Consider the following 26050-nt stretch of genomic DNA (forward strand, 5'->3'; position numbering starts at 1 on the left):
TTTATGCTTCTGGAGGCCGAAAGTCTGAAATCACTTTCACTAGCTAAACCGGGAGTCTCAGCAGGGCTCTGCTTCCTCCAGAGGCTCTCGGGGAGAATCCCCGTCTTTGCCTTGGGGCTCTTTCTTCCTTCTTCAGAGATAGCAGTGTGGCATCGCCAGATCTCTCTCTCTCTCTCTCTGCTGAGGTCCTCCCATGGCCTTCTCTCTTGTTTGCAGTAAAATTTCCCTCGGCCTCCCTCTTTGTAGGGACACTTATGATTACATTTAGGGCCCACCTGGATAATCCGAGGTAATCTCTCATCTCAAAATACTTCCTATTGATGAGGGAACAGAAGGCAAGCTGAGGACAAAGCAGAAACTGACACCCCGCAAGCCCCCCCCCCCCATGGGATGTAGGTGACATTCCTCAGGCACTCCTGGCTGCCCTAAAGGGCAGAGAAATAGTTAACCTATAGATACCACAATCCTGCAAGACTTAAGTCTCCCTCAGTTTACAAATGCCTTAGCAGTTTACAAGAACGAGGCATTTCTACCAATAACCTAGCTTCTGGAAGGGAATGTAGTTACAATTAAATGTCCTTATAATCTGCAGCCTCCAGTAAGTTCCCAACTATCTTCATGTTAATACCTTACTAGAGGGGTAAACAACCTTAACCCGACAATGGCAAGGCCTCCGGTATCCTGTGAGTCTTCTTTAACATATGAAAGTATTTTCTCAAGCTCCCTTTTTCCTTTCCTTCCCCCAACCCCACAGCATATAATCAGCCACCCTTCACAACCTGGGCAGCAGCTCTTTCTGCCCATGGGTCCTGTCCCCGTGCTTTAATAAACCACCAATCTTGCACCAAAGATGCCTCAAGAATTCTTTCTTGGTCGTCAGCTCCGGACTCCACCCCACTGAACCTCACCGATATTCCCCAACCTCATCATATGGCGCCCAACGTGGGGCTTTGAGTCTTTACATCCGGACTCTGAGTTTCGGTGCAAAATTGGTGAGTACTTTCCTCTTCCTTTACTCTCCTTTCAGGGGCTCTTCACGGAGTATGGTCTTATTGGAACACTTTCATGTCACTAGGTTAGGCTGTAATGTAATCCTCTAGCCCATGGCTACTCTATGGGGAGGAAAAGGCCTGCCTTTTGGCTGGAAGTTAGTACCCTGGCCGGGACGGTAACTTGATGTCCCAGAAACTTGATGTCCTCTTTTTACTGCTGTCCTTACACAAAGTCATCTGTCTTGGGCATGGGACAGCCACCTAAGTGACTAGCACGGCTGCCAATCTTAAGACTCCCGTGTGAGGTTTCCTCCTGATTGATCTAATGCGATCCCCTCCACATTCCCGGTCTAGCCACTTCTGGCCTCGGGACCTCCACTCGGAGTTGGCCGAAACCAGTACCCAATTGAACTAAAACCCAACCGGGAACCATTTCCTAGGGACGTTGTCTGTAAGGACCACATGAGTTGAAATGTTGCTTAGAACATGATGGATTTCTGTCTTTACTGTTTTCTGTCAATGTCCTCTACTTAGGCTACAAAATTTGGTAATTTCCCCTTGTAAAACGTTTCTAGTGTTCCCCATGGGTTAAAAACAGCTGGTTTTTCAAGCCAAGGTAAAATACTTTCAAGGCAAGACAAATAAGGCATGACCTTCACCGCACGACCTTCAAGGCATGGTATTTTCAGTCTATTCACCAGGCACCCATCAGCAGCCTAGGTTGAGATGGGGTAGGGGAGGCCTAGGTTGCGATGGGGTAGGGGAGGGATGGCATCCCTCCTACGGCCTAGAAGCATGCCTGGGTGCAGCAGCTGGCTCCACGCACGCACAGCCACCTGCTGTGACCCGTGGGGTATGCAGATCTGTGCATGCCTAGGCTTGTTTCTGAGAACCTACGTGACTTTCTGCGGGTTTGTTTGCCCCTCCCCCTGTGCCCTGGAGTCTGCGTGTTTTCCCCTGGTCTAGACAGAGTCAGGTCCTATTGATCTCATGTGTGATTTCACGTTTAAGAGAAAAACATGTGTCTGTGTTTTTGTTTGGGTGTCTCGTGCTTAAAGGGATAAATGTGTTTGGATTATGTCAGCACATCCACGTTGGTGGCCTGTGTTTCTGCCGTGTCTCTGCAGACCTGTGTGCCACATTCGGATACGGGTGTTTCTATGCCAGTCAGGGCTCACGGGGCTTTGCTTTCCTGGTTGGCGAAATGCTGTGGTCCTAAGGAGGGCCTCTAATCCATCAGCCAAAGGCCGATGCCCAGGCCTCCTCCTTTCTCAGCCCTGCTCACTGGTTCAAGGCAGGCCTCACCTCCATTCCACCTGGTTCAAGGAGGAGAAGGCAGGGCTGCCAGTGTGCATGTCAGTGGTGGCTCTGACGGCAGGCTGTGGACCCCACCTTCCTCAGGTGAGATGGTGGGATAGCTTCTGGGACACAGATGATCCCCTCCCCCATTGTCATAATTTGGAGCATACCCAGGTCCCCGTTGGGTCCTGCCATTGCGGGCTCGGGCTCCCAGGGCCAGGCCACAATGGAATGCAGCGACCCTTGTGCCGTCGGGGGGCGGGGCGGGGAGGGGGATGGATGGCAGGGCTGTTCGGGACATACCCAGGTCTGACCCCTATCCCAAGGATGTCCTGCCCACAGGAAGCACCGATGTGAGACCAGCACCCGGCTGCTGCAGCCATGGGGGCCCCCTGGCAGCTACAGCTACGGGACTCCCCGTGAGTGAGCCTAACTCAGCCAGCCCCCTGGCCAGGATGCTACCTCTGGGTCCAGCTCAGGAGCGACAGTGGCTTGGTGGGTGACTTGGGGCAGGCCTCCCTTTCTCAGCTGGTAAAAGGGGTGGGAGATGATGGCAGCTGGGCCAACCTTATCCTGAAGCCACGCGCAGCACTGTGCCACACAGACCGTGACTCGCACTGAGGCTGTGAACGTAAATCTTCCGAAGCCATAGGGAGCCTTAGAGACAACGCGTTTCAGACTTCGCCCACGCGGAGGCGCCGGCTCGCCGACCCGCAGGTCCCCAACGGCAGGACGGGCGAAGCGGAGGTGCCAGGCTGGCCCTGTCCCTCTGCCGGGCTCCCGAGTCCCGGCTGAGGGACCCGATCTCCACCACCTAAGCTCCGTGGCGGGCAGCCGCGGACAACCCCGCCTGACAGCCGGGAGGGGGCGGGGCTCGGGGCGGGGCGCGTCTGTGAGGCAGGGAGTGGGCGGGACTCGGGACGTGGTGCCGAAGACTGACGGCGGGCGGGGACGGAGCTCTGGCGGTGGGGCGGGGAGGGGGCGGAGCTCGCGCCGCGAGGTTCCGGCCTTGGGGGCGGGGCCCCGGCCGCCCCGCCGCGTTCCGCCGTGCTGTTCCACTCTTCCGGCCTCGCGTTCCATCCGGCGCCTCCACCTTCCGCCCGGCGCTTGCTGTGGGCGCGAGGGTCGCTGGGTTCCACCGTCGCGCGGCCCTCGCGGCGCCCGAGCCCGCAATGTCGGGCCCCAACGGGGACCTGGGCATGCCGGTGGAGGCGGGCGCGGAAGGCGAGGACGACGGCTTCGGGGAAGCAGGTGACCCCAGGGAGCTGTTGAAGCGACCTTTGCTTTCTCAGGGCTACCCTCCTGGGAAGGGGAAGCGGGGCCGGGCTGGGGGCTTGGAAGGGACCGTGGAGCCCTCCCACCCCTCGTCCCTGGCAGGTTGCGGCTGCAGGCGCCAGCGGGGGGGTTCAGGGCGAGCACCTGCGAGTGGGTCCTTGGAAACCGCAGCACCCGAGAACTGCGGGTAACCGGCCCCGTTTTACAGGTGGGGAAATTGAGGCCGCTTCAGGATCGCTCGCCCTTTTGGCATTTGCTCCAGCCACTCCTGCAGCCCCTGTGAAGACGGAGGCTCCTGAGGGGGTGGGGCGGGTGGGCCCTCTTGACTTAGGAGGGGCTGTCTGGGTGGGCGAACCCGCCCTGCTGAGTCAGCATCTCCAGCCACCTTTGCTGATGTGACCCGGAGCCTGGGTGAATGTGACCTGCTTACAGAGCAGCCTGTTGCCTGCACAGCACTGCGGGGGGTAGGGGGTGGAGAGAGAACCATCAGCTCCCCTCTCACCTTGGGGAGCCTCAGTTTCCCCATCTGTAAAATAATAATGATTAGTGTCTCCTGCATTGAGATGTGTCAGGATTAAATGAAGAAAAAAACAAATGGAAAAATGGAAAATAGGTAATAGGTTTGAAGCATGCAGGTGTTCGGTGAGTGGTTCTTTTTCTCTTTTGTGCAATAAAGATTGGTTTCTCAGGTCGGAGGGCAGGACTTAGTAAATGTGAGGTAAGTATGGAGTCTTTTTGTTTTGTTTGGGTAACAGCTTTATTGATCTAGAATTCACATATTATACAATGTATCCATTTAAATTGTACACGTCAGTGGGTTTTAGGATATTCAGAATTGTGCATCCATCCCAGTAGTTTCAGAACACTTTGATCACCCGGGGTCTGCATTTAATAAAGAGGTAGAGGACCTCCCCCAGGGTGCTAAGTAGTAGGCTGTCCGGTTTGCCCTGGGCACTGCAGGTGGACAGCAGCCACAAGTGTATAAGGAAGCCTGCGGTGGCAGCGAGAGCAATCAGGAAAAGCCGCTCAGGTGTCACACTGAGTGGATGTTGGCAGATTCACAGGACTTAGTGCAGTGGGGAGGTGGCTGTCCCGGGCAGAAGGCAAAGGCTTAGCACCCGCAAGTGCCCTTGACACAGATAAAGCCTGGCTCCAGGGGTGTGGAGACTCCCCCCGCCTTCCCCCTCCTGCTTCGGGCCTGTGTCTCATGACAGTGTGTGCAGTGTTCATAATGACCATCTACTAAGTACTTGCTGTGGCCAGACCCTGTCTGAGTTCTTAATATATCAGAATCACAACAATCCAGTCCTTATTCCCTTCCCAAAAGACGCAGTAACTTGCTGGGGTGGAGCAGAGCTGGGACCGAAACCCAAGTGCCCCTGCTCCCTCTGAATCTTGGCTGTACCGCCAACCAGCGGGAGGATCCTGGGCAGGTCCCTTCTTGGGCCTGTTTTCCCATCGGTACCACAAGGCGGTTGGACTCTAAGATCCAGCAGGGACTTTCCAGGACTCTGGCCTCTTGTGAGGTGTGCCAGCTCTGGGCGATGGTGCTCTTCCCCCAGAACGCAGACACACTTGCACCCACATCCCAGACGCACTTGTCCAGCCCTGGTCTTTTTCAAACACTGCCAGCTGCTTCCCCCTTTGTCCCAGACTGGCAGCTGAGTGTATCTGAGTCATGGGCTGGCTCAGAACTGGGTCTGCAGTGGGCACAGGCCCAGACCTTGGATCCTAAGGGACACTGTGCTGCTGAGAGGCAGGTCAGGCGTGGCCATGGAGGAGGGAGTGATGGTTTCTGGTAGAGACCAGGGAAGACTTCTTAGAAGAGGAGGCGTTTTGAGCTGGTCCTTAAATAACTGTTGTGGTTGAGGCATTCTGAGTGGCAGAGACAGGTAAGCAAAGGCAGAAAGGCTAGAAAGTCAGAGGCTTCATTCACTCATTCATCCATTCAGTCAGCTAGTGCTTACTGTGTGACAACAAGGGCACCAGGGGGACAGCAGTGAACACAACAACATTCCGCGTCTCTCTAGTCTCTGGTCTGGTGCGGGAGACGCAGCAGCACACACAGCAGTCAAGCCTGCGGTGTGGGCCGCGGAGGTGTGTGGAGGGCAGGGGGATGGGGAATAGAGGCCCGATCCCGACTGGGGAATTGGAAAAGCTCCCTGTGGCAACTTCCATGCTGAGACTTGAAGGAAGAGAGGGACTCATCCAGGAGGAGAGGGGAGGGAAGATAGAAGGACGCATTGCAGGCAGAGGCAACAGCACGTTTAGGGGGCCCAGAGGTGGTTAGGGACCAGGGAGAGGGAAGGGCTTGGGAGGCGGGGCTAGAGAGGAGGCGGGGCCTCGGAGTCCGGGCGGTGCTTTTCCCTCAGGGCAGGGGAAGCCTCTGAAGGGCTGAAGAGTAGGGCCTGCCCCGGGGGACAGAGGCCTTGATTGCCTGACTCAGGAAGGTGGGCTCTGGCCTCCAGGCAGCTGATGAAGGAAGTAGACAGGAGACTTGGCACCTGGCAGGACTTCCTGGGCGGGACACTGGCCGACCTCCCTCTGACCACCCTAACCCTAGAAAAAAGGATGGTGCACTAAGATTACTTCTCCAAATCCTTTCACTTTTGGTATTCACCCATTTTCCAGATGGTGACACAGAGGGTCAGAAAGGAGGAGGGACTTGCCCAAAGCCCTTTTGTCCTGCAGGCCAGGGAACAGTGTTGGGTAAGGTGTCTGTGAGCCCTGAGGAGACATAGGACCTTGGCTCTCTTTTCCCTTCTTCCCAGAATATGCTGCTATCAACTCCATGTTGGACCAGATCAACTCCTGTCTAGACCACCTAGAGGAGAAGAACGACCACCTCCACGCCCGCCTCCAGGAGCTGCTTGAGTCCAACCGGCAGACACGCCTTGAGTTCCAGCAGCAGCTCGGGGAGGCCCCTAGTGATGCCAGTACCTAGGTTCTGGGAGCCCCCCACAAGCCCCAGCCCTGCCTCCCTGGGCTAGGCTCTGGCCTGGGCACTCACCACCTGGCTTAGATACCTTCTCAAGGGCTGGACTACAGGTCCCATGGTGGGTCTGCCTGCCTCAGTCACCCTTCCGGTACTCCCCTTGGCATGCCCGGGTCAGCCCCCACCACCCGACATCCCCTCCTGGGGTCAGGCGTGGGCCCGCGACCCACCCACCTTGCCTGCCTGCCCAATTCCAGGGCACTCCCCACTCTGCCTGGGCCTTGAATGTCCACATTAAACGGGTCTCCAATACCACTGTGCCTCTCCTCTGTATCCTGGGGTGAGGACTCCACTGGCCACCAGAGATGAACAGGGCAGTGGAGGCATTCCAGGCACCGATCACATGCTGGTGACTCATGGGCCTGCTGGTAGGGTAGGGCTTCTTGGCCTTCTTGTGTTTCTGGACACACAGGGAGCCGGTGAGGCAGGGCTTCCTCCCTACCTGGTGTCCTCCTGGACAGTAGCTGATTCTCCAGCCCATTTGAGACAGCATGGGACGTGCTGTGTGACCCTGTGGATACACTCAGCTTCTCTGGGTCCTAGGGCCTATTGCTAGACAGCCAACTCCTCATGCTGTGTAACCTTGCTCCTGGCCTCCGTCTTCCTAGCTGGCCAATCACAGCGTTGGTCTGGTTGTCTACCTCTAGGGGTTTTTTTCAAATGGGGAAATAGCAGAACTAAAGAACCCACTCCTCCTGGGCCTCATGTGCTGATGATTCATCTCAGGGTCGCCTGACAAAAAGGGCGGACCCCTGCTATTGAACCACAAACTCAGAACCAGAGGACAGGGAGGCCCCCCACTCCTACACTTCAGTTTCCACAGGGTCCAGCTGGAGAGGGAGGCCAGAGCCCAGGCCCGGGGCAAACCCTGGCCACTCTTCCGGTGTATGACCTCTAGCAAGTCACTTGACCTTGCTAGGCCTCAGTTTCTTTACCTATAATTTGGGGACCACAATAAGACCTGCCCCCTAGGGTCCCTGTGAGGATTAAATGAGATCTGAGTTAAATGCTTTCCTAGCCCTGATAACCCCATTAAAGAGGTCAACAGGCTGTGAGAGATAAAGTGCCTTGTGACCCCGGAGGCCCTGCTTAGGGAGCCCACCTGTGGCCTTCCGGCTCAGCCACCACACCATGCCTAAAGACGGTGGGTGCTGGCTGAGAGCTGGCTGGGGTGCCCCCTTCCCCTGTCCACCCAGACAGAAGGGCTGGTGGGCACTGTACAGCCAAACTACCTTCTTTTATTAGATTTTCAGTAAAAACACCAACCATGTCAAAATTTCCACACAAGACTTCTAAAAAGCATAGCAGACCTAGACCCAGATAGGGTGGGCGTGAGGCGTTCCCTCTTTCAGGTTTTGAGGCGGGTTGAGCGCCGGGGTAGTGGGGGCGTAGGGGGTTGGGCTGTCACCTTGCTGGGAGTTTTGGCTGTGTCCTGGGGGCTGGGCTGGGAGGGTGTGCGGCCGCCAGAAGTGAACAGAGCAGTCAAGGCGTTGCGGGCGTTGATCGCACACCGGCGGCTCACGGGCCTGCTGGTAGGGCTGGGGTTCTTGGCCTTCTTGTATTTCTGGACACAGAAGGTACAGATGAGGCAGGGCCTCCCCACCTGGCATGCTCCCTGCCAGCAGCTGCCTCCCGAGCCTGGCTGAGACTGCACTGGACATGTTGTGACTGTGTGTGTGTGTGTGTGTGTGTGTGTGTGTGTGAGATGCACTCAGCCTCCCTGGGCCAGAGCTCTGGAGCTAAGAGCCTGGCCGCCCAGCCACTCAGCATCCCCCAGGACAACAGCAGGAAGAGCTGGGCCCCACCCCTGCTCAGGTTCTGTCTGTGGGCTGGGCCTCTTGTTGGGGGGTGTGCCCGTGGCCTGAGGCCAAGCACAGGAGGGAGGTGGCTGCTGGCTATACGCATCTCGGCTAGTGTGGACAGGTGGGGCGGGAGGCCCAGCTCACCTGCAGGTTCTCGAAGTGGGCCAAGGACTTGCAGTGGGAGAGCTGTGCCCCTGAGTTGCTGTGGTAGAACTTGTGGCAGATGCGGCAAATGTAGCCCATGACGGGCACCAGGAAGTCCACACCTGTGAGACAGCAGCGACTATGCGCTTATCCCTCAGGCCAGCCCGCTGGCCCGCCCTCTCTAGGGGCCCATTTGCTCACCCACCCTCCAGGTGGGAGGAGAGAAGAGGAGAAAGGGAAAAGCCACCTGGCCAGGATGCTGTGGCTGGGACCCCGGGGGGCTGGGTCCAGGGGCCTCAGCTCCTGCAGGTGCGGTCAGGGCTAGGCTCTTACCGTATGCGGTGTTGGGGCTGTAGGTCTCTGAGCCTTTCCACTCCTCTATGGATATATCTCTGGACCTCACCTGGAAATACGCAAGTGGGGCCTCGGTTCGAGCTGCCCCTTAGCTCCTCCAAAACGCAGGTGGGGCCTGGTTTCTACCCATGTTCTTCGACACGGCCCTCTCGATTCCCAGGAGGATGATATCCAGGAGGTTGTGCGTGGCATTCTCGGAGCCTTTGCACATGCTGATCCCGCCAGAGTGCCCTTCCCAATCTATACGTTTTGAGTTCAGCTCAATCAGTCCCCTCCTCCAGGAAGCCCTCCTGCTTCCACAGTGACCATTATCCATGCCAGCTGTGCCCAACACATCACGAGTATCATCTCTGAATCCCATAACAACCTTTTATGGTTCACCCATCTTACGTAAGAGGAAACTGAGGTCCAGGCACATGAATTCACTTGCCCAGGGTTTATAGAGGAGCAGGGCAGTTAACCCTGGTGAGCCCCAAGTCCTGGTTACACTCTTAACCACGAGCCCCCTGCCAGCTCCCTGAATTCCTGATGTTGCAGTGACCTCAGTCGCAGGGGTGCTGGGTCAAGGACCCAGATCAGGGACCCCTCATCTCACCTGCTGGACATGAGCCCCTTCCAGACAAGGCCATCCAACTCCAGCCAGGGCAGTCCCACTACGCTTAGTAGTGCCCTCCTCCACTTACCAGGCAAACGAATGTGCCTTCCGAGAGTGCCACCACTTCCTTCTGCCACCCTGGCTTTGGCCCGCCCTCACGGCCTGAGCTGGGGCTACTACGTCTAAGCAGAAGAACTGCGGCTCAGAGAAGCCAAGGGGCTTGCCCGAGGCCATGCCGCTGCTGACTGCATATAACAAGTGGCCTCACCCCAAACCTGCTTAGGGCTGAAGACCGCCCTCGCAGCCCTCCAACCACAGCCCCTCACCACTCCGGAACTGGCAATGAGCAAGCTCCGGGCTGGCAGGGGCCTTGATCCCCACGTATCCCCATGACCAGCACCAGGCCCTGGCTCAGAGCAGCTGCTTTTCATTTCTTACACGGAAAGAACCCAAGCTCCCCCAGCTCCTCGCTCATAGGAGGCAGTGGAGCTGGGGCCTTATGAGCACGGGCTCTGGAGTCTCTCTTCCTGCCATCCAAGTCCATGAGATTCAGCCAGGAAAGTGCTTGGTCCACGCTGGCATATAATAAATGCTCAGAAAGCGCTGACTGCTACTATCGTCATCATCCTCATCTCATGCTGACTTCTGTGTACCCCGCATAGTTCTCTCCATGCCCTTATTGGCCTAAGATGCCCTTTTCCCTCCCTCGACACAGGTCAATATCCTGTTACCAGCCGCCCTGCGGTCCTCACGATGTGTATTTACGCCTAGTCACATGGAATACAGTCCTGCTTATACTATATCGTGGCATCCGTTAGTGCCTAAAATGCCAGCAGTGTGCCCCCTGGCCACTGGGAGGTGGGGTGAGGTCCAGCCCCCAGCCTGCCTCCCACGCCCCCTCCACCACCCAAGCACCTGCTTGCAGAATTCCTCTTCAACCTCGATCTCTTCTTCTTCATCATCGTCCTCCTCCTCCTCTTCCTCATCGCCCTCAAAGCAGCCCACAGCGTCCACCGTGATGAAGTGGTCCTCATCTTGACCGGCTATCTCCTTCTCAAGCATCTTCAGCTGCCCAGGGGAGCGGGCCAGGACTCAGGTCAGCTCTGGGCAGCCGAGGTGCCACCCCACCCCCACCCCTGAGAGTCCCAATCCCTCTGGACCTGCCGAGTTCAGGCTAGGATAAACCTCAACCCGCTGTGTGGCCTCGGTCAAGGCTCTGGGCCTCTCTGGGCCCATGGCCTCCGAGGGAGCTGGGGTTACCTCCTTGGCTTTGTCCTTGTGCCCCTGGGACTTCACGTGCTCCACAAACTTGCGGGGGGTCTTGAAATAGCGGTTGCAGACAGTGCAGAAAGGTCGCAGGGACTGCTTGGCGATCTGACGAAAGGAGGGCAGGCAAGTGGGTGCCAGGCGGTGTCTCCAGGGGCAGCCAGGCTGGGCCCGGTGACACCTCCTCTCCCACCTGGAGGCCCCCATGCCTGTCATCAGCTGGCTGTGCTCCGCCCCTTTCCCAGAACATGGGCACACACAGGCCCTCCCTGCACCGTGGGCTTCCAGATGGGACGGCGGGTGGCAATGGAGGACAGAGATCGGGCGGGGGGAGAGAGGTGCTGCCAGGAGGACCCCCATGAGCCCCATGGCTAGGAGACAGCTGGGCTGTGGGCACCCTCACAGCTCGTACCTTGTGGTCCTGCGTCCTGCGGTGCTGGATCAGGTCCCCCATGTAGTAGAGCTGACAGGTGTGACACCAGCGCCTTGGCGGGGGCTCTCTGAATGGTGACAATCAGAACAAGGAGTGTGACAGTGCTCTTGGAAAGACAGCCGCTCTCCCAAGATGCTCCATAAATATAACGCTACTTCAACACGCTGTGTTTTCAGAAACTTAACAGCGGTTCTGAGATGCGTCTGGAAGAATACTTAGACAAGAATAATAACCAAGGAAGGTTGGCTGGGGGAGAGATCTGGAAGCATCTGGGATCCCAGGAGGCCAGCAGGACAGTGACGCACCTGAGCATATCTGGCCCTGAAAACTCTTTATCCTTCAGTTTAGATGCCCTGTCGGTCCTGGAGCTGTTCTTGCCCCTCCCTGTGAGCCAGACTCCCCTCTGGCGGCCCCAAGGGCCACTGCCACAGCATTTTCTACAAGGGACAGGGATGACCCGATCCCTTCTCTGCCCCTGCTGGACTGTGGTGAGCTCTGGGAGGCCAGGACTCCATCCCAGGGTCCCAGGGCCAGGCACGGGATCGGCCCTGAGTTTCTGTCTGTGTTAGATGAAAGGAGGACACGCTGCCTGCCTGAGGGACTGCCACGCCGTGTGGCCTCAGGGGCCCCAGTGAGGCTTCAAGGGGAGACGTCAGCAGGAGATGGTTCAGTGAGCCTCCTGCACTTGAAGCCTGTTCAGAGGATGGGCCACGTCCTTCCAGGTTTCTTGTGTCACAAGACAGGTTTTTATATAACAGAGCTCGTTCTGCAAATGCAGATTTGAACCCTGTTCTAACCTGACGTTGCATCGTACCCGTTTCCACGGTCTCGTGGATTCCCTGGTTTTGTCCTATTAGGAGCTATTCCAGCAAGTGGACGAGCCTGAGCTAACTCATCGCACGGGGGTGGAGGTTTTAGACAGTTTTCAATCAAACTTTTTCACCATGACAATCTGCAAGGAATCCTTTGGGAGTCACCTTTCTTCTGTATTTATGATTACTTCATCTAAGTATAACTCCCAGGTCCTCGAGCAGGGGGAGGTTTAAAGCTCGAAAACGTGCTACACAACCACGTCGGAAAGTTCTTCTCAAAGTGAGAGCCACCTGACAGGGACGCCGCTGCCTCTGGAGAGAGCGCTCTGTCACCCAGGGCATGCAAGCAGCAAGCTCCGAGCTGTGACGCTCCGGGAGCGCTCCCGGCAGACTCCCCAACCCCTGCCTCGGGGCCTGTCCAGCCCGTGATGGGGTTGGATTCGGCCTCCCTAGGCTTTGGTTTGTTTTGATTCTGAACCAGCTGCAAACATTCTGAAATTGGGAGATTGCGTGTACAAAGCTGGGTTTCAAGATTCTTGGGAACAATCAGGAGACCTGGAGCCGAGAGGCAGCTGTCCTGCGAGACAGAGCCCAGGCCCCCCAGCACAACCCGAGGCAGCGGGGACCAGCTTCTCGCCTCCCTGCAGGGCTCCGTGACTGCCCACAGGCTGGTGGAAGGTCTTCCAGCTTCCACCAGGCCTCCTCAGCCCTTGAGCTAGTCCTGGGCTCTGGGAGGACTCATAGTTCAGATCACTGAAGCACTCATGACAATGAAAGGGGGAGATGCAGGGTAGCTGTCACCTCAGGCCACAAGGTGACTGATCCCCACCATCGTGCCCCCAGCTGGGGTCACCACATATGCCAGGGAAGCTGGGGTCTGTGCCATAATCCACTTCCTTCCCATGTGGACGGTCACATTGTTCCTGCCGGGATGGCCCCTTAAGAGACTATCTAGTTCATGAATTCTTGCACCGCGCCCTTCACCAGGCCATTTTACAGAAGAGGAAGACTGAGGTCCATGGGTAAACAGTTAATGGTGTGAAGAGGCCTCTGGCGGGGAGCAATACTTACCCCAAAGGCAGACCTTGCAGATGGCTGACTCAGGGCCCCTCTCGGCCTTGCCTGGCCTGCAAGACCATCTACCCCCCCAGCACGGAGCCTCCGAGATCCCCCACTCACTCGTCCTCTCTCTCCAGGACATCCCGGGGCACGGGCAGCAGGGACAGGAGGCAGGCCTGGCTCATGTGCTGGATCTCCCCAAGCCGCTGCTGGTGCTGGGCCCCCGACATGTGGTCCTGGAACTCCTGCGGTGGGATGAAGGGTGAGCCCCGGAACGGCGGGCCAGTGCGGGGCCCAGGGAGGAGGCCTGCAGCCTCAGTTTCATAGCCACCCCGCTGCCGCCGAGGCCATCATCCTTACGACAGCCCTGTGGGGGCCGGAGGAGGATGGCGACCTGAGGCAGCGAGGGAGCACCTGGCAGCCAGAGCTCCTCCTGGGTGAGCCCCTCAGGCACAAGGAGCAGTCCGACTGACCTCCACCCCGCGGCTCTGCTCCGGCTGACACAGGAAGCAACGGCAAATGGTCATAACGATACAAGCGTGATGCTATTGTTAAGGCTACTATGCTCGCTCTGCGCTGGGCCTGGGGCTCGAGATTTCAGCGTCGAGTCACCGAATCCTCAGAACCTCCCAGCAAGGTGGGTTCTAAATGCTTCTTCATCTGACGCACGAGGAAATGGAGGCACCAGGAGGGGCGCTTGCCTTCGGGACCCACACGGCTAGTCAGGGCTGATTTGGACCCGGCCTGCTGGACTCTCAGACCCTGACTTCTTGGCTGGTCAGGAAGCGTCTTCAGAGCGGACGCACAGCTGCCGTGGACAGCGCTCACAGGGCCCACGGGGCCACTCGGGCACGGTGGCCAGGCCTGGGCACGCCCCGCCCACACCCCCACTCTGCCCACCGGAACCCCCCTCCCCGGCCCCGGCCGGCAGTACCTGCTGGCTACTGCAGTTGGCCTTACAGAGGTAGCAGAAGAACTGGAGGGTCTGCTTAGCGGGTGTGCCACCAGCGGCAGGGGCGGCAGACGCGGGGTCGCCAGCACGGGGCACGGGGGTGATGGGGACAGTGCTGAAGGCCCGGCTGTCGCTGCTCTGCAGGATGGTGACCTTCAGGGAGCCCCCGGCACCCCACACCTGCACCAGGGGCAGGGGCAGAGCTACCACCGGTGGGATACCTGTGGTGGGCCAGCCCCTGTACCAAACATCCATGAGCCGCGTCTCCCCGGACCCTCCTGACAGCCCCCTTCACCGATGGGGAAACTGAGGCGCTGAGCTGGTAGGTGACTGTCCAGGCTCACAGATCTAGGGAAGTACTACAGCCGGGATTCAAACCTAAGCCCACCCAACTGTAAAGTCCACCCTACCCCACCCTCACGCGACAGATGGAGAAACAGAGGCACAGAGAAGGGAGCGGGTTTGGCCTTCGTCGCACTATGAGGCAGAGCTGGAACCCCAACCGCACGCATAGGCTCTCGCTCTGTGCTCTCTCCACGACAGCAATGCTCCCGTGTGAGGGAACCAGGTCTAGTCTGGGGATGAGCAGGTTGGAAGGGACTTGCCGCCCAAAGTACCTCCAGTTCTTCAGAGCAGAGGTGACGTGAAGGCAACAGAGCCACAGTCAAACCCAGTCTGCTTGGCCCATGGCCTACGGTGGTGGGGAAGCGCGAGGGGCCCTGAGGGGTGGGGGCAGGAAGGCCCTCCCACTGCCGGTCCCGCGGTACCAAGCAGCCCCAGGAGCACGGCTACCCACCCCCAGCATCTCTCTTGCTCTTTTTTCACATTCTCCCACATCCAGGCCACTGGTCAACTCCTCCTGGCTCTCCACGCCGACCTGGGCGCCCGCTGGCTCTGGCGAGGCCTCCTCCAGGCCTGAAATGATAGATGGGTCCATCTCCCACCAGGCCTGAGGGACCTGGGCCTGACAGCCACCTTCTCTACCGCCAGCCAGGACCTTGAAGCCCCTGGTGGGGACAGCCCCGAGCTCTGGTCGGGACCTCACAGCACCAGGGAAAGAGCCAAGGGTCCGGGCGGGGCTGTCCCACCACGAGGCAACTGGGAACCAGCGCTCATTTACCGGCTCCAACATTTCTCTTATCCGGCGGCGTCTCCAGCACGGCAGAACGAATCGGAGCCGGGGCTGCCTCCGATGTTGCCACTGACACCCGTGCCAGGGTCTGAGCCTGTCCCTCAGTCTGGTCAGGCGGCTGCCCTGGCGACGGCCCTAGAGCTTGCCTCGGTGGCTGCTCCGGCGGCTGGACCTGAGGATACGTCTGCGTCTGCGTCTGCTTCTGCAGCTGCGCCTGCCCCTGCGGCTGGGAACGTGCCTGCAGCTGCACCTGTCTCTGGGGCTCCGCCTCCTTCTGCACCTGCTGCGGCCCCACGTGTTCGGGAGAGGTCTGTGTCTGTGCCTGCTTCTGCTGTTTGCGTGGCAGCGGGGTGTCCACGGGGGGCATCTGCGGCTGCGTCTGCGGCTGTACCTGAGCCTGGATCTGCAGGACCCGTGGCTGGAATCGTGGCAGCACTCGGGCTTCCGGCGGCTCAGGCAGCAGCTCCGGTGTCTGGGTCTGCTTTGGTGCCGTGGTGTGGGCCCGAGGCTGGACCTTTGCCTGCAGCTGCCCGGGGGGCCCCTTGTCTGTGGGCGACTCTGAGCTAGGGAGGATCAAAAGATATCTTCCAGTGTCTCCCCCAAGTTCAGTCCTAGATCTAGCAAGTACAAGCTGGGCATTGGGGGAAGTGCCTGTAGCTCTCGGGGCCCCAGCCGCGCCTTAATAAATTGGGAGGATCATTCAACCCCACCTCCCACAATCTGCCAATACGTATCCAAGGTCCTGTAACGCCACCCACCCTCTGCCCACTCTGAGGTCCCAGATGGACATGTTCACCTCTCCAACCTGGCCACCTCGCCTGCCTCCAGGTGGCTCAGTCCCAGGGAAGACACCGGAGACTCTCTGGCTAGGGGGCCTTCCCAAGTAAGATGCAGATTTGGGTTTGACCTTCCTCCAAGCCAGACACCAAGGCCCTTTCCTTCCTCTAGCTCCCTGAAGGGTCCAGACCCCTGCCCTACACCCATCCCCAGCCTTTGTAAGAATGAGAGTATAGGGTCCCTGGGCCGGGGCGGGTTTTCAGCATCGGTTACCTCTTTGACCTCTTAGCTGGTGGCTCAGGCGCCTCACAGGACACGGGTGTAGGTGCTAGCGTGTGTTTCTCCTTAGTGATGTCGTCTGGGCGGGGTGGGGAATCTTGGTCTGGAACGGAGGGCAGATGAGCGACTGCCGATACCGTGCAGAACACAAGCTAACTCTGAGAGATGGGGCCTGGGCTCCCGCCACACCAACAGCCCTGCCCCCCAGGTCTGCCTCCATCACTGACCCTGCACCCACCTGCCCCTCTCTTACCTTCTGGCGTGTTTGTTCGGGACTCGACAGCTTCCTCAGACCCCTCTGGGGGGTCTGACTCGTCTTCCACGGGCATCGTCTGAGAAGAAGAATCCTGCTTCCTTTCAGAAACTGGTTCTGACCTCTGCCACCCACCCTCGTAAGTACACCCTGGCCCAAGAGCTGCTGTGACAGTCCCCTAGGGGATGAAGGGGCCCGGGGACCTCTGGGGGGCCTGGCCCAGAGCTGCCCACAGATGATTCTAACCACCCCAGGAATCGTGTCTAGACGGGTCCATCTAGCTGCCTGGCTGTTAACCCAGACTTGGGGGATACAGGGGCCCCTCCTGACTCCCCAAGCGCCTTCTCCACGAAGCAGCTGGAAGGATCCTTCTAAAATGCAAACCTGGTCATGTCTTTTGCCTCTTTCAGTCAGAATTCCTCCTGTACTCCTGAGTGTAGAGCGTTCCTTCCTTACCCAAGCCCCAAACCACCACCCAATCTGACCTCTGCCCCCAGACCCCCACCTCCAGCCAGCTTCCCCACTCTCCCGCTCCCCCTCTCTATGTCCACACTGGCCTTCTCTCTGGTTCTCCAAAGTCCTAGGCTTCTTCCTGCCGCAGGCCTTCACCCAGAGCCTCAAAGGCACCTCTTAAGAGGAAGCCCTCCTGACCCCAGCGTAGACCCTTAACACAGGTTCCCGGAGGAGCTTGGGCTTCCTTTTTATGGCATTTTCCAGTCTTAATTGGTGGAAACATCATTTGCATGAATGTCTCACCATCACTACCACCCTGCTCCCCAGCCTAAGATCTCCAGGAGGGTTAGGCCAGAAGCGCTGTCCACACCACGGAGGCCCCTACAGGACTTACAGATGTTTGCTAAATAAATGCACGGCTCTGGCTCTTCCCGGGCACTCCAGTTAGCCCCAGGAGCCCGCCAGCAGCCTCCCCCCTTCCTCCTAAGCCCAAGGAACTAGCACCGAGCGGAAACGTGAACCACATCAAGACTTCAGCCCTTCAGAAACTCTCTGGCTCTCACCCCACACGACACGGGCACTGCTGGCCTGTAAGTCAGGAGGCCTGGGCTCTGGGTCTGTTCGGCCCAGGGCAGCCTCCACCCCACTCCCGGAGCCTCAGTTTCCCCAGATGTAAAATGAGTGGTGGGGAGCACTAGACAAGAAGACCGTGTGAGGACGCGCCCCAGCTGGCAGGCTGGAGGCTGGGACCCCTCTCTGGAGGGAAATGCCTCACCCCCAGATGTGGGCTGGCCTCAGAGCAGCCGGAGAGGAGGGGCGCCACCCCTGCCCCGGAATGTTCTCTGGAGCGTGCTGTGAGGAGGTGCTGGGACACTCAGGGACAGGACAGTCCCAGGGAAGTTATCCCCTCGCAAGTCTCCTTGACTCTGCTTATCTCAGGCAGCACTTCCTCTGATACCTTTCACACAACGCCCCCAAGGCACAAGGGGCTGGGGGTGCAGTTCCAGAACCTTCGAATGGCAACAGTAGGGAGTTTAGGGTTTTGTAACATTGTTTTACCCCGTTACCTTTCTTTTACTTGCACCCACAGCAATTAATTTAGATTGTTTTTAAAATTTCAGGTAGCGACATAATGTTTCCTTGTTAAATAAATGTAACTGAGAAGCTAATTCATTTAAAGCTACGCTACTGCAGACAGTAGCCCCTGGCCTCAGGAGCCTGGCTTTTGAGCTCTCCAAACGTCACCAGCCAAACTGAGATACACGCCAGATTCTGAAGCCTCGGTACAAAAGACCAAGGAGTGTAAAATGCCACATTCCTTTTTTAAATATCCATTAAAGGTTGAAATGATATTTTTCCCCATATCGGGTTACGTAAAATCTGTTGGTAAAATTAATTTCACCGGTTTCTTTTTCCTTTGTTAATGTGATAACGAGAGAAATTTAAATTCCATATACAGCTCATATCTTCTCTCTATGGGGCAGCGTGGATTTAACAGAGACCATTACAGGACACCCAAAACGACCACAGTGTTCGGTGTCATTTGTACCTCCATGTGTTTGCAAAGAGAGAAACATTAGGTCAAAAAATTACTGGTGGTGTTCGGACAGGGAAAAAGTCGCATCGGAGGTTCAAGAATATCTGAAATTTGGGAAGCCCTAGAAGAGGCCAACTTACCCCCCCTTTTTACAGATGGGGAAACTGAGGACAAAAAGGGACGTGACTTGCCTGAAGGCCCAGCGTGAGCCATGTGGGTGGAGCGGGGCCGATGCCCAAGTGTGACCTTCCCACTCCCATCCCCACCCTCGGCCCCCCGGCCATCACTCACCTTGCGATAGGGGGTGGTGGAGGAGGGGGTGCGGGCCTGTTTCTGGGGAGTCCGCCCTGAAAGGTTGATCTGGGAGGGGTTCATGGGGACCCCGACAGGAGGGGGACCCAGCAAGGACTGCCGAGTAGCCTGGGGGAAGAACTGCTGTAGATTTGGGGTGGCCAGCTGGGGGGGCGTGAGGCTGGGGGCCGTCAGGTTCGGGGCTGCCAGGTTGTAGCCACGGAGGTTACCTGCGGGCAGGAAGAGGGGAGAAGAGGGGTTACAATGTGGTTGGATGGTAGAGGCCAGGGTCCGGTGTCAGCCCCCCAAAGCCTCATAGAAACAGCACAGATGACTTTGACAGGGACCCTTCCCACACAATAGCAGCCAGAGGAGACAGATGAGAGCCAAAGGCCCATTCCCACCTTGGGCGTTGGTGGTGAGGGGGCTTTAGGGCTGGTTTTCTGCTCCAGCTGAGGAGGAGAGGGACACCCTGGTCAGCAGCTCGTCTGTCACCTGCAACCCTGCTCGCCCTCCGACATACTTTAGGGCACACCTTAAGGTGTGTGAAAGACCCAGCACAGTATCCATAGGGAGAACCAGCAAGTTGACAGAGTGGTCCCAGGCAGAGCAAGACACTGTCCTATCCCATTCACCCCCCCCCCATCAAAAGTCTATCAGGCACCAGGCACTTGCTAAGCACTTCGCATGCACGGCCTCAGTCACTCGGCCCAGCCACCAGCAGGTCTCTACCAATGACCAAACAGACACAAAGCGGAGGTGTATCTTGCCCAGGGTCTCTGCTCATTCTGCCTTCACCCCTCTCCACATGCTTAAATCCTTCCATAGCTCCCTGCTGCTTGGAAAGGAGCCCATTCCTCAGCTTGCGGGGGTCCGGCCCTGCCCTCCTCCCAGACCTCCTTTCTTGCCATTCTCCCCACACATGCACCTGCTACACTCCAGCCATATGCTTCTGTGCATTCTTCAACAAGCCTCGTTTCTTCCCGCCTCTGGGCCTTTGCATATGATGTTCCTTCTGCCTGGGCTATTCTGCCCCCACTACCTCTGGTCATCCTTCAGATGTCCCTTTAGGTGTTTACCCTCTGAGAGGCCTTCTCAGATCTGCTCTGTGTCCCCAGAGGTGCCAGCTTCCCTGTTCTAGGACCAGCCGCACAATTTCCTCGTCTGCTTCCCACCGCCCACCACCCAACCACACTGGGAACTCCTATAAGGGCAGGCGCCTCATCTAACTCAGAGGCCCAGTGCTCAGGAAGGGTTTGAGCCATAAAAGACAGCTCGAATCCTTGCTCCAAAGCTGGGACAGGAAGCATAGGGGTTGAGGACAAATGTGCTGTCACACCTAGTTCAAGTCCTATAGCCCAAGCTCTGTGACCTTGAGCAAATCAATCCCCCTTCTTAGGCTCAGTTCCCTCATCTGTACAATGGGATAATCATAGTGCTTGACTCGCTGTTTTATGAGGATTCAGTGAGGTATACACATGTGCCTGGGGTCCAGTAAGTATTCAATTAACATTAACTTAAAACGAAACAAATACATGTACACGTATGTGCAGAGAGACTGCCAACTGGCTATTAAAAACGGTAAGATCAAGAGATCTCAAAGATCTAAAAGAAAAATGGACAAAGGACATGGACAAGTCACAAAAAGAAATATCAGTGTTTAACAGACAAATAAAAAACATTCGACTGAACTAGCACTCCAAGAAATGTAAACTAAAACATTAACGATGTAGCTTTTTTGCCAACCAAGTTAGTAACCATGTACGTATACATAAATATATATATATATACTTAAAAAAAAAAAGCATATAATACCCAGTGTTGCTGTGGGCATGGTGAGACCGGTACTGTCATACGTGGCTGGTGGCAGTGCAAACTGGTCCAGTCCTTTGGGAAAGCAAGTTGGCAATACTTATCAAGAGCCATAAAACAACCATCCCCCGACGCAGCTTTTCTACTTTTCAGAATACATTCTAAGAAAATCGTCTCAAACATGATATTCAGGGCGCCTGGGTGGCTCAGTCGGTTGAGTGTCTGCCTTCGGCTCAGGTCACGATCCCAGGGTCCTGGGATCCAGTTCCGCATCAGGCTCCCTGCTCAGCAGGGAGTCTGCTTCTCCCTCTGCCTCTGCCCCTCCCCCCTGTTCGTGCTCTCTCTCTCTCTCTTTTTCTCTCTCCAATAAATACAAAATTAAAAATTAAAAACAATAAGAAAAACCCACCAAAAAAGCCATGATATTCATCCCCGTGTTATTTAAAACAGAGAAAAAAAGAAAAAGAAAAAGAAAAAGAAAAAGTGGGGTAGGGAGAAAAAGGAAGCAGCTGAGGTTAGGTACACGAGGGCTTGCCCTCCAGTGGAATATGAATGGCTGTTAAAAAATAATCCTTTTAGAGACTCAAATCATCCGGGAAACGATCATGCCGTTCTATTCCATGAAAAAGCAGTAAGAGACAGCCTTTCACTTCCATGTCAATAACCAGCCATGATCATATACAGATTCCCAAGTCTGGGTTCTGGAAAAAAATGGGAGGAAATACACCAAAACCGTGACAGGTGTTTTTTTGGTTTTGTTTTTGTTTTCCTTCAGGAGGTGAGTGAGTCTATGACAATTTGGGTTTCTTTATCCTCTAAAATTTTTTTTCACTTTTCTTTGACGAGTGTGACTTTTAAAATGGGAAAGAAATAGGGGGAAATACATATGTATACATTGTGGGTCCCTGTGTGTTGTTTTTTTTTCTCCACCTATCCATTGATCATTTGTAAATCAACTCCAGGACCTTCCACGCCTGTGTGGCAGGCCTGAGAGTGACAGCCATCACATATTCTGACCTGGCAGCATACCCTGCTGGATGGCAGGACAGCCTAGTCTCTAAGAACACAGCTCTGTAGCAAGATCTGGGCTCTAACTCTCCCTCCAATCCACACCTACTCCCTGTATGACCACGGGCACATGATTCCTCTCTAGGCCTCAGTTTTTTTCATCTGTCAAATGGGATCATGAGTGTATCTCCCTGCCCACCCCCAGAGTTGTCAGCAGAATCGAGTAATTGTGTTTGTAAAAATCTCAGCACAGTGCACAACCCAGAAGGACCACACAGCAAGCCACAGCTACCGTGCGGGAGGGGCCGGGTCTGAACCTGAGCTGGCCCCAGGTCACTGGGCTCCTAAGACTAATACCCAAGGGGCTGAGGTATCTGGAGCAGCACCTTAGAAGGAAGAGCTGAGAGAGACTGCTCTCCACATGGGGAAACTGAGACAAGGGCACAGGCTTCCTACATATGGCTAGAGACACCCAGAGATTCAGCAGGTCAGAAGGCTCAGGCCCTCATCTAGCCATATGAGCCAGGGCAACTGACTTCCCCCAGCTCTGGCCCTCAGCTTCCTCATCTATCAAATGGGATGTGGGGGAGAGTGGTCCAAAGAGATGTCTTCGTCCATCACCTCCTCTAATCTGAACGGGAGTGAGCTGAGCTGAGTCCTGCACACAGAGCCAGCACCATGGCCAAGGGCACACCTCTGGGATCACCAAGACCTGCGTCCAGCCGAGCAACTTTGGGACTGGCACCTCCTGGAGCCTCAGAGCCCGCATCTGCCAACTAGGACGCCAAGAGTAGCTCCCTCTTGAGTTAGCGGGGATGTGAGGCGATGTCGAGCAAACGGGGCTGCTAGGGCTGCTAGGACCGCACCACTGAGATGCAGTGAGCAGGGGCCAGTCCTACCTTGCAGCTGCTGCAAAAGCAGAGCTCTCTGCAGCACAGAGCCGTTGAACAGCGAGGCGGAGCCGGCACCTTGGAGATTCAGAAGCTGCTGCTGGGGCTGCTGCTGAGGAAGCCCCCTGTGTGTTGGGAGGGGGTGTCAGAGGGCTTTGGGAGGGCCAGACCCTCCCTCTGCCCTCCCCTCCATTCTCTGCCCCTCTCTACCGCACGCAGAGGAACGTCTTAAGGTGGGAACTGACGGCTTCCAGGACTGAAACAGGGATGTCCCGGGGAGAAAGGGCGGGGCTGGGGTCTCCGCGACAGGGGTGTGAGTGGCAGGGCGGAAGCCGCCCACCCCTCCAGAGGGGAACTCACCGGCTGACGGCCAGGGGCAGTGGGGCTTGCGGTGGGGACTGCTGGAGCAGCTGCAGGAGCTGCTGCTGCTGGAGCTGCTGCTGCTGGAGCTGCTGGAGCTGCTGCTGCTGGTTGAACATGGTGGCTGAAGGGGGGGCGCGGAGTAAGGCCGGACCCCTGCGGCCACGCCCATCCGCCCCCGCCCACCGCCCTCAAACACCTGCCCACTGAGCTTCAAAGCCACACCCCAGTTCCGCCAAGAGCCTGCCGCATTTGCACCCCCCCGCTTTCAATAACCCCCTCTCCCGCCACTTTCCCGCAAACCCAGCCAACAGTCCCTCCCTCAAATGCCCAACCCCGCCGGCCATCTCCCCCACTCCCAGGGCTCGGTCCTTCCAGGGCCGCCCGACCCCAATGCACCTTCCTCGCCCCCAGCCTTTCTCGCGTCGTCACGCGCCGATGCCAGCCCCTCTCCACACCCTCACCCCTCCCTCGTGCCTATTTTGTGTCAATAACAGCACCCCCAACCTTTCGCTTTGGCCTCTGAACAAAGTGGGAGGAAGGCTTCCCTCCCCCACTCCGCTAACCCCTTCCTCTGCAAATCCAGCCAGCATTACACATCAAATCCGGTCACCCCACCTGCCCGCGACGCCCGCAGCCTCCATCCAAGTGGCCCCTAAGCCTTGCGTCGGTCCCCCACTCGCGCTCTGCCCGCGCACTTCGCTTCCCCGAACCCCCGCCGCAATCGCCCCGCCCCCACTAGCAGAGCTGGCTCTGCCGCCCTGAGCCCGCGGCTCTGCCCGGGCCTGGCCGCTTGAAAGGCTGGTCTGCGGACCGGGCCGCCGCAGCGCCCTCTGGAGGGCCGGAGGACCCGGTGCCGCTAGCCGCGCCGCGAGGTCCGGCCCCGCGCTCTGGTCTAGCTGCGGGTCCGACGCCTGCTTACCCGGCGCCTCGGCTGCGGCGGGCGCGGCTGGAGGCTGCGAGGGGACCCTAGACGGCGCAGACCCTCCGCCCCGCGTCCTCCGCCCTGGGAACCGGCGGCGCCGAGCCCGAGGTCCGTCTGTCTCCCGGAGGGGTCTGTCCTCTGGCGGGGACATCGCGGGAGACTTCGAGAAGGACCGTCCCCAACCGACCTCCCCGTGGCCGCCGCTGTCCCGCGATCCGGGGGCCTCGCGCGGGGCTGGGGTGGGAGGGGCCGTGCAGCCGGCCGCGGCACATTCGGGGACCGAGACCGGACGAGAGGGTGACACGCACAGCTGGCAGAACGCTTTGCCCTTGAAGGGGGTGGGGAGGTCCGTCTCAAGGGGTTTCTTCGATTTGACTCGGGAGGGGGTGAGGAGGGCTGAGTTCCATTATGAAAAACAGAGCTCATCCTGAGCCTGGTGTCCTGCCCCAAGGACCCTTTAATGACGACTCGGTCCCTCATCCCAGCTCCCCTCTCCTTGGTCCCCACATGGAGTCACTGAGCCAAACAAACCGTGGTTACTAAGTAGTGATCCCTTTTCGTTTTTCTGTTACCTGAAGTGGTCCCTGGAGGTAACAACCCAGGGCAATCGACTTCTTTTGCCTGAAGCGCCGATTGTGCGGGGGGCACGGCGCACGGTGGCGCTAGAGGCACGCAGATTGGAGGCCGGCCCTGCGCGCTCGGCCGCGGAGGCCCGAGTGAGTCAACCAATCCCTGCAGTCGAGTGACAAGCGCGGCCCTAAAGCTCTGGACCCGCTCCGCGGCAGCCCCGGGCGGCGGCACCGGTGCCTAATTCCGCCTGGATTTAGAGGCACGAAAGTGGCTCAGCGTGGCCACAGCACGAGGCAGGGGCCTGAGTGTAGGACGCCGCGCCCTTGGCTGGAAGGGCAGCCTGGACCGTGGGAGCTTTGAAGGTCTGGCCTTGGGCATAATTTAGGCCAAGGGCAGGGAGCGCTGGGGAAGGGTGTGACAGTATCACCCCCGCCCGCGTTAGAAAACTCACTCTGATGAGAACCAAGATGGAGCTAATGGGGAGGGAGAGAAGGGGCCGAGTCAAGACCGGCGGGGCAAACACGCTGACACCCTGGTCTGGGTGCTGGCAGAAGTTGGAAGTTGAATCGGGTCCACTACCTTCTGGCTAGGCGACCGGGGCCCCCAGGGGAGTCCTCTCTGAGCGGGTTCTTCGTCTATAAAATGGGTGTTCCCTCCCTGGGTGGGTGTGATGATAATATTACGTAATGCTTAGTGCTGGCACTTGGCACAGAGTGAGCTTAGCAAATTGCCAAAGTAAAAACAAACAAAAGAACTAAAAATAATGCTCATACTCGTGATCCTGTGTTGATTCATCTTTCTGAAAAGCAATCTGCAAATTCTCAATATCAAGACTCTTGAACGGGTTCTGCCCTTTGACCTGGTAACCCCTCTTGTAGGAAATGTGGTTAAGAAAATAATCAGGAGACTTTTTAAAGGCAGTGGTCATTCATGGAAAAGTTATTTATCATAGCTGTCTGGAAAGCAATCAACTTTAGGGGAACAGCTAGGTAAATCACGGTGTCTGCGACTTAAGGAGTAGCACACAGCCATCGGAAATTATGCTTTCAAAGGTTACGTAAACACCCACAGTATGATGTGAAGTGAATTCAGCAGCTTACAAAATACATACACGATTATGATCCCGGTTTTGGAAAACAATAAATACGTGTGTGTAGTGGGCTTGTGGGGGGTTTTCACTTTCTTTTTTCTTATTTGCTGTAATCGGTTTGGATGACGTTATCATGGGGAGGGAATGAAGCATGTTTAAAAATGTACATGACTTTGTGCTGACTCCTTGAAGACCAGAGAAGATGATGGCTGATCACTCGTTGGGGACACCATTCAGGGCGAGACTCATGTTAATTGCTTTTAACCAGTCCCTTGCTGGCAAAGCCCCCCAATGGACTATGTTCAGAGGGAGAAGAGAGGCCCCATCTCTTTGCATCTGAAACCAAGTCTGAGGCTGTAGCATCATCTGGAGGCCTCTTACTTGCCTCTCATTTGAGCTGCACCCTTATTACATAATAAACTCTTATCCTCATGTCGATCTACGTCCAGACCTATTTTGCTCCAGGAATCTACCCATCTCTTCCCATGATGCTACCACACAGCGTGACTATTACAGTTTGGGAATATATTTTACTGCCTGCTAGCACAAGCCCCCAACATCATCATGCTTTACAAAAAAATCTCTTGCCAATTCCCAATGGTGTAAAAAAATTTTTTTTCCAGGTAAATTGTGGAATGATTTTGTTAAACCCTTCCCCCCCACCCCACCCCCCACCAAATCTCAAGTTGCATGTA

General features: G+C 56.9%; 2 protein-coding genes across 6 annotated transcripts; one reads left to right on the plus strand and one right to left on the minus strand.

Moving 5' to 3' along the window:
• The first annotated feature begins 3304 nt into the window (after positions 1 to 3304).
• BBLN (bublin coiled coil protein) lies at positions 3305 to 6813 on the plus strand. The gene is made up of 2 exons (XM_040631968.1): positions 3305 to 3542; positions 6338 to 6813. Exons 1-2 carry the CDS (start codon positions 3464 to 3466, stop codon positions 6508 to 6510), a joined length of 252 nt encoding a protein of 83 aa, XP_040487902.1. The 5' UTR covers positions 3305 to 3463; the 3' UTR covers positions 6511 to 6813.
• CIZ1 (CDKN1A interacting zinc finger protein 1) lies at positions 4311 to 23546 on the minus strand. Of its 5 annotated transcripts, XM_040631967.1 has the most exons (18): positions 23389 to 23546; positions 22771 to 22894; positions 22420 to 22535; positions 20516 to 20587; positions 18701 to 18930; positions 16420 to 16513; positions 16161 to 16293; positions 15099 to 15673; positions 14775 to 14893; positions 13961 to 14158; positions 13147 to 13271; positions 11135 to 11222; positions 10717 to 10830; positions 10372 to 10524; positions 8841 to 8910; positions 8508 to 8629; positions 7970 to 8125; positions 4311 to 6125 (listed from the first exon to the last, which is right to left on the minus strand). In XM_040631967.1, the coding sequence occupies exons 2-18, from the start codon at positions 22887 to 22889 to the stop codon at positions 6120 to 6122; spliced, it is 2490 nt and encodes an 829-aa protein (XP_040487901.1). In that variant the 5' UTR covers positions 22890 to 22894; positions 23389 to 23546; the 3' UTR covers positions 4311 to 6119. The 5 variants fall into 5 exon arrangements, with proteins under 5 accessions (XP_040487901.1, XP_040487899.1, XP_040487897.1 ...); XM_040631965.1 differs by lacking the exon at positions 4311 to 6125 and having other exon boundaries at positions 7780 to 8125; positions 16161 to 16269; positions 16420 to 16498; XM_040631963.1 differs by lacking the exon at positions 4311 to 6125 and having other exon boundaries at positions 7780 to 8125; positions 16420 to 16498.
• Between the last annotated feature and the right edge of the window lie 2504 nt (positions 23547 to 26050).

Source organism: Ursus maritimus, unplaced genomic scaffold (genome assembly GCF_017311325.1).
Source record: "Ursus maritimus isolate PB19 unplaced genomic scaffold, ASM1731132v1 scaffold_17, whole genome shotgun sequence".
Lineage (NCBI taxonomy): Eukaryota > Metazoa > Chordata > Mammalia > Carnivora > Ursidae > Ursus > Ursus maritimus.

Bases quoted from the DNA above. Each gene is read 5' to 3' on its own strand.
- BBLN (XM_040631968.1), top strand. From the start codon at position 3,464: ATGTCGGGCCCCAACGGGGACCTGGGCATGCCGGTGGAGGCGGGCGCG. The intron at 3,543-6,337 runs GTGACCCCAGGG...CCTTCTTCCCAG, and splicing joins CGACGGCTTCGGGGAAGCAG to AATATGCTGCTATCAACTCC.
- CIZ1 (XM_040631962.1), bottom strand. From the start codon at position 22,889: ATGTTCAACCAGCAGCAGCAGCTCCAGCAGCTCCAGCAGCAGCAGCTC. The intron at 16,514-18,700 runs GTGAGTGATGGC...GAAAGGAAGCAG, and splicing joins CCACCACCCCCTATCGCAAG to GATTCTTCTTCTCAGACGAT. The intron at 16,294-16,419 runs GTAAGAGAGGGG...CGGTATCGGCAG, and splicing joins CCGAACAAACACGCCAGAAG to TCGCTCATCTGCCCTCCGTT.